Source organism: Sceloporus occidentalis, unplaced genomic scaffold (genome assembly GCF_023333645.1).
Source record: "Sceloporus occidentalis isolate IW3139 unplaced genomic scaffold, rSceOcc1.0.p SCAF_4, whole genome shotgun sequence".
Classification (NCBI taxonomy): Eukaryota; Metazoa; Chordata; class Lepidosauria; order Squamata; family Phrynosomatidae; genus Sceloporus; species Sceloporus occidentalis.
In genome coordinates this window covers 52,333,994-52,347,503 of record NW_028316984.1, presented here as the reverse complement: position 1 = coordinate 52,347,503, position 13,510 = coordinate 52,333,994, and the positions used below count along the sequence as shown (strand labels likewise).

Below are 13,510 nucleotides of genomic sequence, written 5' to 3'. Positions count from 1 at the left end.
GGCCAAATAAATTAATTTTGATTTCACATTTCCATACCTTCAATAGTTCACATTTTCAATATTTACATTGTCCTTCCTAGTATTATTGAATATAGTTATCCTCTGCCTTCAGCTAGGTAGTGAAATGAAGGCAGTGGCAACAAGAGAGTGGTTTCTGCATGCTTGCAACTCACAAGGTACGAAAAATTAAAAGAAAAGGGGTAGAACACTATTAAATAAATAAATGACTAAAGCCTGAAACAGATGGGCAGACGGGAGTGGCTTCTGGTCACTCCAGGAGTACAGAGTTTACACAATGCACACCCCTGAAGCACTCTGAAACTGCCCCAGGGCTGCACCCAGGCCACCTAAGGCAACCCAAAACCAGCCCCTGAAGGAGCAGGTCTTTTCTTCTCTTATTTGAGGCCATGGGAGGAGGTGCCCTCGGGTCTGTGGCATGTGTACGTCTCATCTCTGGGGCAGTCAGGCTCGGTGGAGCTTCTAGCCACTCCTTCCTGCCCATCTGCTTTGCCCCTTAGTATGTTCAGTGGTCATAAAGAACAATTGGGCTTTAAATGCAAGTAGGGGGAGGAAAGGTAGGAGAAGGAACAGGTGACATGCTCAGTCCCCTATCACTTCCCATGGTTGGTGTGTATGTGTCTGGACAGGAGATGGGCAGTAAGCCATTTTTAAAAAATTCAGCTGATGGGGACAGAGATGTATAATTCACTTGTTTTTTCCTGTTGGAATCTCTCACCCCATTCTTTCTCTAAATCCCAAACAACACTGCAGAATTTCTGTTTAAGGATGGCTGGTGTTCTAAATATTTTGTTTCAGGTCTAAGCTTGTTTCCTGTTTGCCATCTGTCAACATACATATTTAGATCCCTCCGAATGGAGCTGTTTCATTTAAAACACTGGGTATAGGTACAATTATTGAATGCATGCTTCTTCACAAGATAGTTACAGTTTTGAATGTTCACTATAATCACCATTTTAGAACAGAACGATCAGGCTTTTTTCAGCAGTGGCTTCCAAAATGTTCAGTGATAAAGCTACTAGGGAAGGAATGTGGACATTTCCCTCCAAACAAGAATTCAGCCCGCCATGAAATTTTCCCTCAGTTCCCAAAGTTCTAGCATTACAGTTATTTGAAACTTCTGTTGAATATTTAGAAATACAGTTTAGGCATCCAAAATAAAAAGGCAGGCAAATTGACCAAAGGAATTTGAATACAGCAAATAAAAAGAGTTCTAGATGTTAATGAATTTCAGTTCTCACTCTGTGCTATGAATTTGGGGACTAGAGGAAAATTCAGTGGCAGAATTCCCATTTGGGAGAAGGCAACACCCTCAGCTCCCCACCCCATCCCATAGTTACATCCTTGGAAATAAAACTTACTGGTTTTATTTATTGCTGCCTAAACAAAACCCTGTAATGCAGAGTATTATGAGAACTAATTATAAGAAATTATGCATATTCTGTTTTTGGAGAAAACAGCAGGTTGCAGTTCTTTCCCTTATCTATAAGTAAACACACTTTTTTGTTAGCCTCTTTGCATACTATTTTTGATTTTGTAATAGGATTTTTGAGCAAGATGCTTCTGACAAATGTGTCTGGACTAATCTTCAGAAAGATGTGGATATGCATTTTACTGCCTTTCAGATGTATAGCTAGGGACAAAAATAACATGGGCTAAGGAAGGGAAGCTTTTCCTAATATATTCTACATATATTTTGTTTGCTTTTGGCCTGTTTGGGGCTGGTAGAGCAAGGGTCTAGAGGATTATAAAATCACCAAGTTATAGAAATGACATTTATGTTAAATATTTTGGCATTGAAATATTGCCCAATAAGGATAGTGCTGTATTAGGCAGTAGATCAGAAGGGGGGATTAGTCTTGAAATAGGCCAGATCACACATTGCTAATGACAGATTGTACAACTTCACAAGATTGCACAAAAGCAGTGATTGAACATTTATGAGATGCTCGGACATGAATAAAAGTCCTGTCAGTTTTACAGAATGGAGGTTATGCTTTAAAGGTGCCAAAAATTGCCCCAGATGAAGCCTGACCTCACATTTTATTGATTGTGAGCTCACACAGGTACACTCATGATTGAAGAAAACTATCAGATGTCATGTTTGAATCAGCACTAATTGATGGCCATTTGCTTTCATGATACCTTTGTTGGGAGAAATATGCAGAGATAAACGCAGAGTAATCTTGGAAGCTTGTGAGTAGATAGACAAACTGGCAGACTGGAGCTTTGCCAGGAAAAACAGCTGCTAGATGAAAGCACCGTAGGCTGGCTTTTCTCCAAAGAGGCACTGTTTATTTTTGGTTGCAAAACACACACAAGAGCTATACCAACACCATCCGCCAACTGCAAAACCCACACTGTACAAAGATGATTTGAGCTTATTTACACTTTTGCCATGTGGCAATCTAGCTCAACCCCTTCCTGTACAATTTCCTGTGTTACCTGGGTTACTGTCCACCACTCCAGATGACACAGCATATTTACATAAGTGCTACATGCTGCTCTCTGGCACACTCTGCGGCCTTGGACAATCACTGCTGTCTGGAGCCACAGCTGCAACCAATTCCTGGTTAAAAGGAGTGAGTGACCATTAGCTTCTCTGCCACATCTGAAAATTTTCAATGCTGCTCCATACCTCAACAACCTTTTCCTTCTAGTAGGAGTTAACTTTAATGTCTCCATGATTATTTTAACCCCTAAAATCACACTGTGTTATATTCACTGAGATATGTCTGCTTACAGAATGGGCTGTGGGTAAAAAAAAAATATATTTCCCCCTTGTGTGGTCCTCAAATGTGCTTCAGTGGGTTGAGGAACTGTCCAGGACAAATTTGGGGGCAAAGGGGTATGTAGTAGAGAGGAGGGGAAGCAGAGGTTCATTGATATAATACTCAGTGTAGCCCATTGTTTGCAATAAAGTAAGGCTGAAATAAATACAGCTGCAGTGAAGTGCCTGAAAGAAGTTGTCAGCTGTTGATTTGAACAGAATCATATTGTTCTATAGTGCAGTTAAAAATATTTCATTTTTCCAACATTTTCTTCCTTGGTCCTGGCAGAGGTAGAGGTGCATGAATGTCTGCAATGTAATATGTTTAGGGCTGTGGCTACTGTATAACATGGCTACAGTGCAATGTGATAAGGGCTCGTCATTGCCACAGCATAATGTTATACTGTATATGTGCACAGTTTAAACAATGGCTATGATCTACCATGATTTATATGTTACGTTACAGCCATTTGCCCAGTTCACACAAGCTCTTTTTTTTAAAAGGAAGGGGGAAAATGCTCCAAGGTATCTATATATTTGTAGCCCCGTATGGTTGTTGTAAGGAGTCAAATATTTGTACTGCCAGCCACATGCACAGAATGTTATTTCAGAATATGTTTGAATCACTTCATATTTGCCTTTGAAACAGTGTTGTAGAGGAACATCCATAATGTTTCAAAGGGATATTAAAAAGCCAGATAGCTGTCATATTGAGGCTGACATTCAATTTGGGAGAAAATAAGTAAATCCAAGTTGAATGTCCTTGTTTTTCTTCCTCTGAAATGCAAATATTTATGCCAGAAGGGGGTTAGTGGCAAGGGGTCTTGGAACACAAAGTCAAAGAAAAGTAGCTAGGGGGCTGTCTCTTTCTTTCTTGTACCACTATTGGGGGTATTAATTCTTGCCCAAGCAATACAGAGAAATGGGTCTTACAATTTCTGGGTGAAAAGGGGAGGGAAAGATGAGGATATACAATTGATGGCAAATAGAGAGTTCTGAAGATAACAGACATTTTATTTAATATTGAAGAGTAATATATAAAGAAGGAGGTAATTTGTCATATGAGAGGCCAAACCAACATGAAATTGAAAAGGAATTGTATCAAGTAATTTCAGAATGCTGAAAAGCATAAGTGCTTTACTAAGAATTCAAAAAATCAATTGCAGTGTCTTCTCAGTGCATTTTGAATAGAGGAGGCCCTGATATCCTTTTCCCTAATTTTTTTATTAGTAAAGATAGAATGGTACAACTGAGAACTTATTAGAAATAGCACACTTAGAACAGAATTGGAAGTCCATTTGTGATGGCATTTGCCATAATGTTTAGATACAAAGAAGGAGATTAATGAACAGTCATGTGGTAGGTGTTCAAGGATAGCAAGGATTCAGAAAGTGGAAGTGTGAGAACTAAAAGCAGAGGAAGACAAGTGGTAGCAAAGTAACTTACACAAACAGCAATGTAAAATGCAGTTTTTTGTGGATTTTTCGGGCTATGTGGCCATGTTCTAGAAGAGTTTATTCCTGACGTTTCGCCAGCATCTGTGGCTGGCATCTTCAAAGATGGTGAAACGTCAGGAAGAAAGTCTTATAGAACATGGCCACATAGCCTGAAAAACCCACAAAAAACTATGGATGCCGGCCATGAAAGCCTTCGACTTCACAATGTAAAATATGTTGAAAAGATCCGATAGTCTCACATCTGCTGCCTAATGCCAGCAGAAACAAACAAAAAGGATCCTAAAGACATTAGAAACCAATCATTTTATAAACATTATCTTTTGTGAATCAGCTGCTATGTGTGTGTGTGTGTATTGTGTCTATAATAGAGCTCACAAAATCTTGAAAGATTAACCAACATTAATGTCAGCATATGAAACTGAAAATATGGGCAGTGAGGAGGACAACAAATAGAAGCAAACATGATTGTAGTATTTTAAAGGGTAGGAGGTGCTTTGGGTCAGAATTTACAAAAGGCAAGGCACCAAAGATGTGAAACATTATGGCATTGCTTTTAAAATACAGAAAAAAACTTATATTATCATGATACTTTTTTGCAAACAACCTGTGCCTATATTCATGTATCAGCATTTGCATTTTTTACTGTGGTATATAGGAAAATAATTTGTATTAAATTGGCAATAACACGTAAATATTTATTTAATTGCAACTAGCTACTTGTTCTTAATTTTATTTAAACACATTAAACCTCTCAAAACTTCCCATAGCATATATTCAGGATTGTTCAGCTATCAGGTTTTTTTTATAGGGAGACGTAGATAATCAAACTTATAGTAAGATGTGTGGCATAAGCATACAAAATATCTATATATGAAGGAAGCACATTTTTCTACAAATATCTTTTTCAAACATCACAGGGAAGGAGGATAATAGTTAATATTCCTGAATGAGATTTTTATTTTGAATTTATCGTATTTTCCGGCGTATAAGATGACTGGGCGTATAAGACGACCCCCAACTTTTCCAGTTAAAATATAGAGTTTGGGATATACTCACCGTATAAGACTATCCCTCTTCCAACACACACCAAATAAAAATTTTAAAAAAACATCAGATTTGATTTCAACATGGTAATTTTAATTCAAATGACATGGAGGTACTTAGCAGGAAACCTTGTTGTATACAAAGCCTGCTTGGATTGGTCAGCTCTCCCTGACTGCCCAGCCCTCCCTGTCTCCAAGACTATCAGAGTGGAAGCCACTTTCATATGATCGTTGCATACAGTGGGGATGTGGCCGCAGCTGTTTTTGAGCTCCCCCCACCATATGCAGCGACCACAGATTCTCCAGTCCGGCTCAGAAGTTTCAGCACCTGCCCTACAAGATGACACCTGGCGTATAAGATGACCCCCGACTTTTGAGAAGATTTTCCTGGGTTAAAAAGTAGTCTTATACACCAGAAAATACAGTACTCTGTTATAGCATTTCCTTCTGAGAATGCCTGTCAGAAACTATCTTTCACTGAATGAATATTTCTTGTGTTTTTTCCAGTATTTTCAAACAGTTATTTCACTTAACAAGTACAGCAAAATAAGAGATTGTAGAGACAGTACTGAACCAAAAGGGTGTTTTCTCTGATGTAACTGCTTCCATCAGCAGAATTTGGAGGGCGCAGCCCCACATGCAACCATAAAAACCTATTCCAGAAGGCTAGGAAACTCTACAGAGCCATGGGGGTGGGGGTTGTAGAAAGAAGCCAAAAATAGTTCTGCTGCACCAGTGGTCAACCACCAAAATCAGATTGGATATAGCCCATTGTTTTCCCCAGAGAAACCTCTCTTGCTTGCTGATAACCTGCTATGTCTGAGGAAAAAGGTCACTCTGTAGCACTGGAGTTCCCTGAGGAAGACAATAGTAGCCAATGTAGGGTAAGATTGAAACTTCACAAAATCAGTTTCCTTCCACAGAAAATGCTAGATGCCTTTGTTGCTGGGAAAATGCTCTCTGTCGCAGCAGCACTTCTAGACTTTTTGAATGCTTGGGTGGGAAAATAGCAGTGGTGGCAGCTCTTTAGTACTTCCTCTCAAAGGATCATGGAAAGAGTAGAGTGCTTCTTGAAGGTTCTCCTATGGTGACTAAACTCTCTCCTTTCATCAGTCTACCCAGAAAAGGGACTTTTCCTTTTTTTATAAGCATTAATACTCTACCATCCTTTTTGACGTGTCCATTTTCTTAGCCCTGTCCGAGTTTGGTTGCCTCCCCCACTGACATCCCTTCAGATATTTAAACAGGGCTATTATATCACCTCTTAACCTTCTCTTCTCCAGGCTAAACATTCCCAGCTCCCTAAGTCGTTCTGCATAGGGCATAGTTTCCAGACCCTTCACCATTTTAGTCACTCTCCTTTGGACCCACTCCAGTTTCCCGACTTCCTTTTGGAATTGTGGTGTTCAGAACTGGACACAATATTCCAGGTGAGGCATGACCAAAGCAGAATAGAGTGGCACTATTACTTCCCTTGATCTAGACACTATACTTCTATTGATCCAGCCTAAAATGGCATTGGCCTTTTAAGCTGCCTGTAAGCCTGTTAATAATTCAACATTTTTGTAGACTACAAAAACAGAACAATAATTCCAGTGAAGTATTTAAGCTGGTTCAATGAATATTTCTTTCTCCCAAAAAATTCTGGAAACTATAGTTTCTGTTAGACTCCAGGGGTGACTAAGATGCCCCTGAAATGACCAACAGAACCAATATGCAACTGTTCCCATCTGGTTGCTGGGAAGTAATGTCTATCAGGGTGATTAAAAGTTATACCTGTCCAAAAATCTCTGAAACTGAGTCATCACCATGTACTGAAGCACCTTGCCCAGAAATAGACTATTTGAAATGGGAAAGTATTAAGTACAGTGGAATCCAGAAGGAAGTTCTTCAATAAATGTCTTAGCACTGCCAATTGAAGGTGTCTGGGACTTCACTTGAATAGACATTGACTATTTGCCTTGTCTTAGCCAGGTTTTTTTCTCGCTGCCTTGATGATAATAATAATAATAATAATAATAATAATAATAATAATAATAATAAATTTTATTTTTACCCCGCCTTTCCATAGTTATGATCAAGGAGGCTTACAAAATTTAAAACATTACAATACAAGATAAAAATTCAATATAAAAGTTAAAAGCATTACTACAAGGAACAGAAACAGGAAATCAATAAAATACATATGTGAAGGGCAAAGAGAAAGAGAGATTAATTTACAATGGTCCGGGGTCAAAAGGGAAAAAAAAAAAATGGGCAGGAAAATAAACAATTTAACTAAGGGTGGGAAGGCCAACCAAAATAGATACGTTTTCAGATTTTTCTTGAAAATATCTAGTGAGGCGGCGGAGCGAAGCTCTACGGGGAGTTTGTTCCAAAGTGAAGGGGCAGCGATGGCAAAAGCCCTCTGTGAATTCCGTGCAAAGTTTGACCTACGGACCTCCAACAAATTTGTCCTGGATGTTCTGAGTGTGTGGGGCGGATTATATGGGGAGAGACGGTCCTCCAAGTACCCTGGGCCCAAGCCATTTAGGGCTTTATAGGTCAAAACCAACACCTTGTATTGAGCTCGGAAGCGAATAGGCAGCCAGTGAAGGTCTTTTAAAATAGGTGTTATATGGTCCGACCTGGAACTGCCAGCGACCAGTCTAGCTGCCATATTCTGCACCATTTGCAGCTTCCGGGTTTGGTACAAGGGTTGCCCCATGTAGAGCACATTGCAGAAATCTAATCGAGAGGTTACCAGAGCATGTACAACAGATTCAAGGTCCTTACGGTCCAGGTAGGGACGCAACTGTCGTATCAGCCGAAGCTGATAACAAGCACTCCTGACCGTCGCATCCACCTGAGAAGTCAGCTGGAGCGACGAATCAAGGAGCACTCCCAAGCTGCGCACCGAGTCCTTCAGGGGGAGCGTGACCCCATTCAGGACCGGATGACAGATCTCTCCACCCGAAACCGGGGAACCTATCACCAGTACTTCCGTTTTCCCTGGATTCACACTGAGTTTGTTCTCCCTCATCCAGCCCATTACCGACGCCAAGCAGGCATCTAGAGGAGAGAAGAGATGATAACAGCAGTGTTTCAGTAGCATTGTTTAAATTAACAGTAAGTCAAGTATAAAGTTTCATTATGACAATCATTTTTGGGCTGAACAATAATCTGAAGGGGTGCAACTACACTGCAGAAAGAATCCAGTTTGGCACCACTTTAACTGCCATGGCTCAATGCTGTGGAATTCTGGGAAGTGTAGTTCACTGTGGCACAAGCGCTCTCTGACAGAGAAGGCTAAATGTTCCTCAGAAATACAATTCTCAGAATTCCATAGCACTGAGCCATAGAAATGGCAGTTAAAGTGGTGTCAAACTGGATTACTTGTGCAGTGCAGATGCAGCCTTTAAAAGCATTTTAGAACTTCTTGCTTTGTCCCTCAAATCAAAATTCCCTGAATACGATGAACGATATCAACATGAGCAATAGAAAGAGAGAGGAAAGACTTACTTTATCCATATAACAGGCAACAGGGTAACTACAGACTTTAGCACTGTGTTTACTCCAGTCATCCTAGTTGCCCCGCCACTCAGCCACATTCTATTGTCATGTGAGAAAACCCACCTATAGTGACATGTAGCAGTGTGGCATACTTCCACAGAGCTGTGTCTCGTGTGATTGCTACTAGACCTATGAGATCAGTGGTATTGGCAGTTGAACTGATACAAGGCATTAACATCACATCTTGTCCAGCATTTCTTGGGGTTACTCTGGCTGAAACCTAAAACCATTAGACCACCTGCTAGAGCCTTGCTCCCTTCCAAACCTTTCCTCCACATTCCATCTCAGTTAGGCAGACAGCTAAAACTTCCAAGTTCAAATCAGATTCGTTTTTTTCTCCATCTGCTTTTTTGCCACACCTTGCCTGATAAGGAGATCTTAAAATCCTGAAAGCTGGACTATTTTGTGTGTCCTATTTGTTGCATAATACAGACTCCTGGTTTTCTCTTATCTTTTCCAGTATATCTTTTGGCCTTCTTCCTATCAACATATGTTTAATTTACTTTTGAATTGTCCTGATCTGTTGAATGATGCTTTGGAGATTTGTGAATGAAAATACAGGATAAAAATATTTTAAATAAATAAATACTAAAAAATGAATGGCTTTTCTTCACTAATATTATTTGATATAATTAAGTATCACTATTACTGTGAGCATGGTTTATAGCATAATGTTTTCAGTAAATAACTGCTGTTGCTACCTGATTAGAATCTTTTCCCCCCTTGTTTCAATTGGAAAGCAACAACTGGAGAGCCAATTTGGCATGTTTAACTTTGAAGGTGTACTTTACTTTGGTGATGTTTAATCAACCTTAGAACTGAGTTCATTTCTGTGTTGCAGTGTTGTGAGTCAGACTCTCCAAATATTGTTTCCATTTCAATTTGACCTGGGCAAGATAACTTCTTTCAGGCTTTCAGAGGGGAGATAACTAGCTTAGGTACGTCTTGGCTATTGGGCTTTGATCACTTGTGAAGGAAAGTAAAGTGTTGGTAGCAGCTTTCTGCTGGCATTTCTTTCTAATGACTACAAGAAATATCAACAAGTTGATGTGAGCCAGCAGGATCCAATCAGTTTATGCATTTTCCTCTTTAACTTTAATGGTTTTTTGATATTGTTAACTGCTTTGAGTTTCCATTGTAAAAGAAAGGAGTAATTTAAATGGAATATAATGGAATGAATGTAAGACTACTATGTATTCTCTCCACATTTTCCTCTGGCAGACAAAATGTGTGTGTATGCATGTGTCCCGTGTAGATCCTTTTCTGAGCTGTCCTCCAGACTCCATCAACCTCAGTGGTTTCTCATATCCCTTACTAGGCTTAATTGAAGGTGAAACATTTTTACATTAAGTTGGATTCTTAGTTGTCAGAATAATATAGAGGACTGCATTTTGTGTATACTTCAGCTTAATCTATCCAGTCCAGTTTTGCAATGATTGTGAAGTAGCACAAAACTGTGATTGATGCTTTCTTTGCTCAGCAGTTTCCAGTTCTTATTAGAAAATAAAATAATCCATTGCTGACTTCAAATTGACCTCCACTTTTTATATTTACATTTTTATCTACAAAAAGTGCCCTGTTCTGCCATGTTAACACGTAGAAATGCCCTTTGAAAACCTCCATGTTGGGACTAGCATCCCCTGGCTCAAAAAATAACATTTAGTTTGCATGCTGTTTACATCACCTGAAATAAAAGTATGAATCAAGGAGATGTAGAAGAACACTGATTTTCAGATAAGTGTTCCGGGATTATTAATAAAATATGAAAATATATGAAAACAAAGTATTTTGAAACATTTTTTACGTTTCAAGGAAATGAAACCAGTGCCAATGTAATTGGTGTGTGTCTGCCAGGAGAAATCTGTGAATATGAGCCAGAGTAATTTTGCAATATTTGGATAAAGCATAGATTATTTCTAGTTGGATTTAAATATGGGAAGCTTGGGGTCATTGGTGAAGCCCAGTGGAGTCCTTGAGCAAAGAGGTTAATTTCTGTCTCACTAGCCTCTCTCACCAGAATAGTGAAGATTAAAAATGGGATCTCTCTCTCTCTCTCTCTCTCTTGCGCACACACACACACACACACACACACACACTGTCTTGGGTTTTCTTGGAGAAAGATGTGGTACAAATGTTTCATAGTGCTTTTATTTTACTTTTTGTTCCAAGAAAAAATATACAGAAGACTTACAAAAAGCTCTCACAGTAAATGGGATCCTATTGTGCTTTAATTTTTTCCTTCAGACAACTTCAGAAGCCTCATTTTTACACTCAGTCATGTTCTGTCCACTGATCATTCATTATGTTCCACATACATCAAGCCATGTGGTGGCAGTCATGAGAGAAGAATTTATTTGCTCTGATAATCTCCCTCCTCTTATCTTTCCACACTGTTTTAAACCTTCCACATATTGTATAGCCAAGAAGAAACAATGTCTGGTCTTGTTAGAATTGCTTTTTAAAATAATGTAGTGATTCAAAATATTAATCATACATCTTTTCCCCTATATTTCTCATAATTCCTTTTGAAATAATTCACTACCAGTCGCTGCTCTTATAAAGACTATCAAGTGGCTTAAATATGAGCTCCCTTTTCAGTGGACCAGGATGCCCTATTCAGTGGTTCTCGCTTGAAAGAAATTTCTAGGTGGTAGCTCAAGACCTCTTCACTAGTAAATCTAGGGCTACAGAATTATCCTGTGGACCTTTTTAAAAATGTCGCAGGCATCTGTTTTTCATTTATTTATACATTCGATATGTAGCCTACTTAACTGTTCTGACAACAGAATAATAACATAATAGCATAAATATTAAATTATACAATATTCAGTAAATATAGCACAATCCAAGACAACAGCAAGCATGAGGTTTCTGTTTCCACATGCATTTCAGTGTGCTCTAAGGCAGTGTTTCTCAGGGGGACTGGCAATTACTCTTTGCCAACGTGCCAGGGACTTGCATTAAATTTGTGCCTAGTGGATACAATGGATCAAGGCCTGCCCTGCCACCACCACTTCAAGTTACACTGCTCTAGGGTAATTAATATTGCTGGAAGGTACTTAAAAAGGCCGCATATATTTTTAACTCGTAATTTTTCTATCAGGCCTGTTCATGACACTATGGACAATGTGTTGAGTGTGTCTTGTTGATAATGTCATTATTATTTTTATTTGCAGGAAGGGCAGGACCACTATCATCCACAGCTAAAGCTGGCACCAGTCAACCTGCTATCACAAAGACAACATCTCTTTTGCAAGACGGTGTCATAGTCACTACTGCAGCTGGAAACCCACTACATAGTCAGATCCCCCTTGGGAATGACTTTCCTTTCGTTGGTCATGAACACGCTCTGCATTTTCCACAGAACAACGCTTCAAACAACAACCTTCCGCACTCTTTGAATCCAAACCTCTTTAGTTCGCTACCTATCTCTTTGCCAGTGAATCAGCAGCACATCCTAAACCAGAATCTGTTAAATATACTGCAGCCTTCAACAGGAGAAGGCAAGTCTGAGGTCAACCTCAATCCTTTAGGTTCTCTCAACCCAAATATAAATGCTGCTTTAGCTTTGCTCTCCGGTGATATGGATGGGCAGGTGCTGCAACCTGTTCATTTTCAGCTGCTAGCAGCTCTTCTCCAGAATCAAGCCCAAACAGCTGCCATGTTCCCCTTAGCACCTTTCAATCTGTCCATCTCAGATCTGTTACAGCAACAGCAAAACAACCCTGTCCCCACAGGAGCACAGATGACAGCTCCACCATCCGATCACTTGCTTAGCAGTCAGTCAGATACCAACAGAGCTGAGACCCTGTTAACCAACCCCCTAGGAAACCCTTTCCCAAGCTTTTCAGGCACAGACACTGCTTCAAACCCCCTGCTCCCAGCTGTCACTGGGGCCTCAGGATTAATGACCTTGAATCCCCAGATGTTGGGAGGTGTTGTGAATTCTACATCGGGCAGCACTGCTAACCATCCAGAGGTTTCCATAGCAACCTCCTCCCAGCCTACCACTACCACAACCACCACATCATCAGCAGTGGCAGCACTGTCTGTCTCAACACTTGGTGGGACAGCAGTGATGTCAATGGCAGAATCATTGCTGAGCATATCTAATAATGCTGGGAGTACATCTGGTCCAGCTAAACTCAACAATAACTCTGTGGTGCCACAGCTACTTAACCCGCTACTGGGGACAGGTCTACTTGGTAAGTTAAATCTTTTCACAGATTTTAAAGGAAAAGAAAAAAAGAAAATGGTGGTGGGGTGGGAACTTCTATTTTCTATCTTTTACAAAATTTCATTGCACTTTTTTCCCTAAAAGGTTTATGCTATGTTAACCTGTTTAACCATTCCAGTGAAAGATTACAAATAAAATTGAGGGGGAGAAATTGACTAGCATTTAAAAAAACAATCAAACTATTATTTAGGATATCTGATGCCATCTAAATTCACTCAACCTGTTGGAATGGCTTTTTCATTTTTCAAATCTCATGCACAGATGCATCTTTGAAATGCCACATTTTATATAAAATACCCAAGGCATCACAGGGTTAGTATGAGTAGCTGTGCAATAGATGAAAAGCTTCCAAGTCTATCAGAACCACCAATATATATATAAAAATGCCAGTGAACCTTTCCCTGAGATTGTAATGAAGCAGTGCATAAAGGAG

General features: G+C 39.6%; 1 protein-coding gene across 2 annotated transcripts in view; it reads left to right on the top strand.

Annotated features, from left to right (window-relative positions):
• The window catches only part of MBD5 (methyl-CpG binding domain protein 5), a 173,219-nt gene that overhangs the window by 127,506 nt on the left and 32,203 nt on the right, over positions 1-13,510 (top strand). For both annotated transcript variants that reach the window (XM_089520059.1, XM_089520060.1), the window contains one exon: positions 12,017-13,045. In XM_089520059.1, the coding sequence (XP_089376185.1) occupies positions 12,017-13,045 (1,029 nt within the window). The remainder of the gene's footprint in view (positions 1-12,016; positions 13,046-13,510) is intronic.